At 39.3% G+C, this 7,961-nt stretch overlaps 1 protein-coding gene across 3 annotated transcripts in view; it reads right to left on the minus strand.

Moving 5' to 3' along the window:
- CDC37L1 (cell division cycle 37 like 1, HSP90 cochaperone) overlaps nucleotides 1–7,961 on the minus strand; it is a 37,877-nt gene extending 29,916 nt beyond the window's left edge. For 2 of the 3 annotated variants that reach the window (XM_059656765.1, XM_059656764.1), the window contains exons 1-2: nucleotides 7,654–7,961; nucleotides 2,985–3,266 (exon numbers count right to left, since the gene is read on the minus strand). In XM_059656765.1, the coding sequence (XP_059512748.1) occupies nucleotides 2,985–3,266; nucleotides 7,654–7,785 (414 nt within the window). In that variant the 5' untranslated portion in view covers nucleotides 7,786–7,961. The remainder of the gene's footprint in view (nucleotides 1–2,984; nucleotides 3,267–7,653) is intronic. The other variant, XM_059656763.1, reaches the window with a different exon arrangement.

A 7,961-nucleotide genomic window follows, 5' to 3' on the forward strand; every position in this document is an offset into this window, starting at 1 on the left:
ACTTGAGGATATTTTTCCATTTCTTTTGAGAAAGTGGAAGAGAGGGAGAAACATCGATGTGAGAGACACACATCAACTGTTGCCTTGAGCACGCACCTTGACCAGGTTTGGGGAGCAAACTGACAACCCAGGTATGTGCCCTTAACCAGGAAGCCCTCTCGGTGAGCCAAAGCAGCTCAACTTAGGCTCATTTTCCCAGCCCTTCCTTGTTTCATTGCCCCTAGCTTTAATAAACATCCACTAAAATAAAAAATAAAAATTCAGGCGTCTTCAACTTTTATATAAGGACTAGAGGCCCAGTGCGCAAAATTCGTGCACGGGTAGGGTCCCTAGGCCTAGCCAGCAGTCGGGGCTGATGAGGGCCTTCCGGCTGCCACTGGGGCCTCCATTCTGCGCTGCCCCCTGGTGGTCAGCGCATGTCATAGCAAGCGATCAAACTCTAGGTCAAACTCCCTTGGGGACAATTTATATATTAGGGGTATATATATATATATATATATATGATTTCTGGTACCAAGAGACACCTTATTATGTGAGATGACCAATAAGATGCAACTCTATTATATGACCTATATACAAGACATACCAGACAGCTATAGTTGTTTTGGCTATTGTCATTTTTTTTTTTTTTTTGACAATCTAAGGGAAAAGAGGTCAGTGCCCCTGACTAAATAGTCAGGTACTATATGTTTTAAAAATTCTTGCGGTTGAAAGTCACTGCTCTAGACTAATCTTTGGAGCTCTTGCTGGATATAAATCCCGAAATTCAAATCATATAGAGAATAAAATATTATCTACCAGAAAGTCTTTGATAAGACACAAACCTAAAATAGACCTTTGTTGTAAACTTTTCTTAGGAGAAGCCAAACAGTTTGATTCTGAAATCAAGTACAAAATTCTATTAAAGAAGTGCTTATTTTCGATTAAATAAGTCATAAAACAGACCAAGATGAAGTTTGTATCTGGCTAGAAAAAATGGCAGAACAATTCTGCAGAACATTCTGTGGTCGCATTTAAACCTCGAGATCATCACTGCCAAAAATGAAAACTGCAAACTAGCTCTCTGGCAGTTTACAATAAAAAAGCACACAAGTTTATATATTTCAAAATGAAAGCATTTTTTCCTTATATACTCTGCTATCTAGACCAGCACTGTCCAGTAGAAATATAATCCATCACAAATATAATTTAAAGTTTTCTTTTTAGCCACATTAAAAAGCATAAAGAAACAGATAAATTAATAACATTAGTTTAACCCAACATATCCAGCATATAATTTCAACAGGTAAGCAATACAAAAAATTATTAATAAAATATTTTACTTCTTTTGGTACTAAATCACTGGAATCTGGTGTGTATTTTACACTTACAGCACATCTCAATTCGGACTAGCCATATTTCAAGCTCTCAATAGCACATGTGGCTAGTGGCTATAGAGTTGGACAGCGCAGATCTAGACCAGTCCTCTCAAGTCTCAAGCTCCCAGACAAAATCAATGTACGATTTTGAGCAAATGACTGGAACATAAAAATAGTCCTAATTAATGTGTGGTATAAATGTAGGCCTTGTTAGAACCTAAGTTTAAAAAAAACAATTAAAAGGAGAGACAAATGAAAATTTGTGACCACTATATTAACTTTACAAAACAAAGAAACATTATTTGGACCATTCTCTCTGGAAGAAGAAAATTATTTTGAATAGTTTTAGGGTATAAATGCAAATCAGAATAAAATAACACTTTAGAAGACACACCCTTAGAACAATATATACTGACATAGCAAAATATTAAGATAAAGAATGATCCTATTGTGGAGGAGGAAAAATATATAAATATAAATTGGTACAAGTACAAAAAAAGTCTAGAAAGATATAACTTACTGTTACCAGTGTTATCTCTGGGAAATGGCAGCTAGTGAAGGAAGCCTTATAATTCTATTTTACATATTTATGTGGTTTTTGTTGTTTTTTTAAAAAAAGCATGTTGCTGAATTCATAATTTTTCTCAATTAAAGAATAAAGTACTGATAGTGCTAGTGGTGTCATTTCCCTCTGTGTATTACTTATTATTACAGCAGAACTAGAGCTGGTGTAGGAGAAGGATATTTAGAGTTCTTAAAAGGGTATGTTGAGGGTGAATGCTAGAACAGAAACAAATAACTACAGATTGAGAAGAATAACGACAGTTAAAGGTAAATTAAATGTGAATTTAGACAAGAATGAGCAGTCTATCCCTGAAGCTTGAAAAGGTTAATACAAACAGAAAGAATACTTTACATACTAGTTGAAAATGACTGACGTTCATTACCCATATCTACTTCAGATATAAAAGTCAAAGAATAAGGCCTATATAATCCAATAGAAATAGAAAACCACTCTTAATAAACTACTAACTTGGCATAAGTAATATACTGGTCCTTTCACTACTAACGGTTATAATACCAAGTTCAGATTACTACCTAAAGTTTACTAAAAACAGTAACAGTGGTAAACACTTTATTTAGTAAATCCAGCAACTGTACATTAGTGCTAAAAAACTAATAGCAAGCTGGTAACACAGCAACATTAGAAAGCGCTTGTAAAATCTTAGCTTTACCACCTGATAGGCCCCATGCTACTTGCTTTTAAGACATTACCCTATTTAGTCTTCATACCAACCCCATAAAGTTGAGGAAACTGAGACTTAGAGATGTTAAGTGACTTGCCCAAGGTCACAAGCATGTGACAAAGCTAAGATTTGAGGTAGTCTGATTCCAGAGCCCACACTTATATTCAGTGTGCTATGCTGCAGCCATATATTTGTATTCAGAATTACCCACATTAGACACAATTGGGAATACAGGTTTCTGTAACAAGCACTTTTCATCAACTGTCAAAAACAAATACTGATTATAGGATTCAGTTGTTTTGCTACCAAATATGCACAAAGGTTTGTACAAACATTTTGGTTTTTTCTTCTTTGATTACGGTGCAAAAAAAGGTCATACCTTATTAAAAACATCCTTGCTAATGGTATCCACATTCCATAGACACATTCTCTCTCTTTGTACTAGAGCCTCTTCTTTCTGCCGCCATTCTTCTTCATGTTGCCTCAGTTCTGATACTGCTGTTTGTGCCTTGGCCTGTTCCTGATCCAAGGACTCAGAATTATGCAGTGCTAAGCTACCAAGTTTCTGCTGAGCTTCAGCGAGGTTCCATTTGCATGCCACAGAGCTCTTCACAAACTCTTTCTGCTTTTGGCAAGCCATTTCAATTCCACGGCTATACATCTGGATGAAAAATAATCTTTGTAAGAAATGAAGAAGGCATTGGGAATGTTTACGCAGCACAGTTCAATTTTCTTTTAGTCAGGAATTTCTATACAATGTTTCTGGTACATAGGTATCCAGAAACCTTCTGTGTGTGTGCAGTTACATTTTAATATTATGGGCCTTGTTTCATCCACTAGACGCTACCAGTAAGCTTCTTTGTTAATCTGTGCCCCTCCCCCCAAAACTAACAGCAACGAAAAGCCTAGCAACTAGCACAGATAAACTGTAGCTGGTGTACAACAAACATTTGTTTTATAGTCTTTATCATCTGAAATAGCAGAAAGAGAACAAAAGCTTAAATTTAGTTCATCAACTTATTACTCAACATGCTGAAAATCAGACCTTTAGAATTTTGCTCTGCAAGTTATTCATTGCAAAGAACCTTTTATTTAAAAGCAATCATCTATTAGTTTCTAATTTCCTTCTATATTATCCAAATCCTTGGCAATCTGAGTTCTTATTGGCAATTTTTATTTATAACTGACTATATCAAATAGATACTCTTTAACTTAATCCTAATCAAAACAGGTAAAGTTATTAAAAAAGAAAAGCCAACTGGCCCACCCTGGTGATTCTGTTCCAGTCAGAAGCAATAGTAATTAGCTTTAATATTTATCGAACTCCTACTTGAGATGGGTGCCTTCTATTCTACAGCTGTATAAAATAAGAGTTGAAGGCACATTCTTTATGATTTCTTAGCCAAAATGTAGATCAATATCAAACTAGAAATTCAGAATAACTTTACTCCAATCTGTTCCCTTATCTGCATCACTATTATATAAATACACCCTTTCTCATTTTGAGCCATTCTCTTGTCTGCTAGACTTGGAGTGATCTCTCCAAAAACTAAATCTGGTAATTTTACTCATTCTTAGATTCTTGGGAAAAAGTGCAAACTCTGTGACATGGCATTGTCCCTCATGATTTCACTCCCTATTATCTCTCTGGACTGTTTCAGTTTCTCTTCAGTTTTGCTTATTCTTTCCCTCCACCCCTTCAATGTGGCAACCCCCTTCCCTCATGCCCCACAAACTCCTACCTCCATTCCAGATTCTGGCATTACATACCTAAATTTTCTCTCATCCCTTCCCCCTCCACCCAAGTTATGCATACTTCCATAGTGGTGTTTTCACACAACATTGTGCTTATTTGTTTACCCAACTCTCAGCTTCTTTAGGAGCTAGAACAATAAATCTTAGGTGAATAAATGACTCCACTTCATGGAATAGACTAGTGGTGGTAAAGAATTCTGAGGCAAGGAGCATGCAAGGCCCCTATTTCCTAGATGAGTCTTCAAGGTAAACTAGGATTTCTATTGGGGCAAATGTGGACATTGTTGATATTCAGATGTTTTACTTAATTATTTAGCAGGTTTGGAGCCCAGGCACCACATGACTCTAACCAAGTACTTATTTTTATTTTTTTGCTATCTTAGAATAGAATCAAGAAGTGCAGACTAGCTATGCTTTAAGGAGGAGCCAGGGAAAGAAGACAATTTAAGCTATAAAATTTATATTGTAAGAAAAGACAGATATACTAAGGAAGAATATATATACAAACAGATCTAGCATTTTCAAATTATGTGGGAGCAAATTCTCAAGTCATTTTTTTTCTCTCTCTTTTTTTTTTGTTTTGAATTTTTGTAAGATTTTATTTGAGCCAAATTGACAACATATGTTGGGGACCAAGATCTCAGATGCTTAAGTCATTTCTTAAACATAGAAATCTTATCTCTAAATTCTGAAAATGATTCTTCTCCGCAGACTATATAGACGTTTGGGTATTTGAGCAAACTATGCAGCATGTATTGAGATGACTAAATAAAAAGTCATATTTTATCTGTGAACATATTGAGATTTTAAAGGGGTATTAAACATAAATTCAAAGAACATAAAATCAAAAAAGAAACTTGAACATTATGGTCTAACTTTATCTCTATATTCCAAACTGCTATATGTTATATGTAATGTATAATTCTGTTATAATTAATGTCATATGTCATGTATAACATTACATCCAGGATTAGACATCATATATAACATTAATGTCTAGATTCCCAAATTCCATAAAATTGAACCAAAGCTATTTTTATAAAGATTATACAATGTTGCCGAAACCGGTTTGGCTCAGTGGATAGAGCGTCGGCCTGCGGACTGAAAGGTCCCAGGTTCGATTCCGGTCAAGGGCATGTACCTGGGTTGCGGGCATATCCCCTGTAGGAGATGTGCAGGAGGCAGCTGATCGATGTTTCTCTCTCATCGATGTTTCTAACTCTCTATCTCTCCCCCTTCCTCTCTGTAAAAAATCAATAAAATATATTTTAAAAAAATTATACAATGTTTATAAATTGAATTAAACATTTTTATTCTTTCCAAATATTCCAATCCAAATGTAAATCCTAAAGCCAGCAAGACAAATAAACAGGTTATAACACGTGAACTAATTTAGGATTAGTAGTCACTTTACAGATATTAACAGTATCCAAAGGTAGTTTCAGCCAAATAGTTTTGCATTACATCACAGGATGGGCACTGCAGTAGGTGGGAAAAAATGAGACTGTACTAGGAGTCAGAGTGGATTTTGGTTTTAATTCTGCCACTAACTAGCTACATGATCTCAGGGAAATAATTTTCAATGAAAGAGATAAGGCTATTTGCTTCTAAAATCCCTTCCTGCTAAATAAGCTTATAATTCCAAGTGTCTGAGCACAGATTAATACACAAATATTTTAAAAATTAAGTTTCTCTTGAGATTCAACCACAATGCACTAAAATTCTTCTTCTATCCTCTCCATATGCCTTCAAAATTGACGTTGGCAGCTGCCGTTCATTCTCTTTTCCTCTCTGTAGCACATTCATTATGTGGTTATATAACACACTTTGTATACAAAGATGACACCAGTGACCCATCATTAGTGGGTGAGTACTGACCTATCAATTCTCACTCTGTCCTCCTGAAAAATGTCTTGCATTTTCCCAGTGACTGGCTGGCCAAAGTACAGTCTGTGTTATGAAACAGCATTTTTGTCTGTCTGAAGCCAACTCCATGAGCTGGGCATAGGACCCATGACCCTGCACTTAGTGACAAACGACTTAAATGGCTCGTATTCGTTAACGGCTTGCAAGATGAGTCTAGAGAGAAACTGTATTAATTCAGTTAAGCCCTTGGGGATTCCATTCTGCACGAAGCCCAGAAAGCAGACACCTATAATCCGTTTGGGTGAACAGACAAGTCTGCAATCCTGTAACACACGCTCAAAACACACTCAGGAGAAAAACCAGGACAAGATGATATGAGGATGTAAGCACTGTATTAAGACAGGACCCAGAAAAATCCTAAACGGCACATCACATGTAGCTAAGTTTCAGAGGAAGGCATGCTGGGCTGAAAACCACACGTAGCATCAGGAACCTCAGGAAGAAGTTTTAAGGACAAGGCAAACGTGAGCCTCTGTGTTTTTACTGGAGAAGGATGGGAAGCAAAACTAAAATACACCGTCAGGGGTAGTAAAACGGTCACGCGAATGGGAGAGATGTTAGGCCAGCCTCAAAAGCGACATTTAATCCGTTCAGATGTCACAGCAGTACATTCGGATCAGAAACCGTTACAAGGAAGGAGCTCGGTGAGTTGCTGAAATACCACCATTTGCTGTGCCTAATGATGAACTAGGCACACATATTAGAACCTTCACCAGAATGCAATGCTCGGGTAAAAACACGCACAGGAGGACAAAGGGTCAATGTGACCGCATGAGCCGCCCCCCACCTGGGTGCCGTCAGGAGAGGGCTTGGGAGAGGCACGCCTTCCACGGGTGAGGAAGGATGAGCCAAGGTGAAAAGGTGCGGGCAGAGGTGGAGGTTGGACACACAGGTCCGGCCCCTCTTCCAAGCCTTCAGAGCAGTGGTTCTCAACCTTCCTAATGCCGCGGCCCTTTAATACAGTTCCTCATGTTGCGGTGACCCCCCCAACCATAGAATTATTTTCGTTGCTACTTCATAACTGTAATGTTGCTACTGTTATGAACCGTAAATATCTGATATGCAGGATGTATTTTCATTGTTACACATTGAACATAATTAAAGCATAGCGATTAATCACAAAGACTATGTAATTATATGTGTTTTCCGATGGTCTTAGGCGACCCCTGTGAAAGGGTCGTTCGACCCCCAAAGGGGTCACGACCCACAGGTTGAGAACCGCTGCTTTAGAAGATGCTACCATAGCGGTGTGACGGTACCGGGCGCTCGGCCCCAGCGGGTGAGGTGGCAGCGCAGACGAGGGCACCCGAGAGGGTCGCAGAGCCGAGAGCCTCCCCTGCCGCTCGCAGAAAGGGGCCCCTTCTCACCTGGGCGCCGCCGCCCGGCAGTGGTGGGCAGCGGGGAGAGCTGGGAGACACATCCAAGTCACTCTCTTCCTCAGCCTCAGCCTCGGTCCGAGGGAGGCTCCAAGGTCCTGGAGGCGGCCACGGCTGCTCCATGCCGGGCTGCCCCGGGCCCTACAACACACGGCCTCGCCGTGGGGGAGACCTGCTGCGCCGAGCCAGCCGCCCAGCCGGCCGGGGCCGTTACCCAGAATCCCTCTGGGGCCCGCGACGCCGACGCACGCCCCACGCTAGGCCGGGCCCCGCCACCGGCGGACGGCGGAACTCGACGG

The sequence above is a fragment of the Myotis daubentonii genome, chromosome 11 (genome assembly GCF_963259705.1).
Source record: "Myotis daubentonii chromosome 11, mMyoDau2.1, whole genome shotgun sequence".
NCBI lineage: Eukaryota > Metazoa > Chordata > Mammalia > Chiroptera > Vespertilionidae > Myotis > Myotis daubentonii.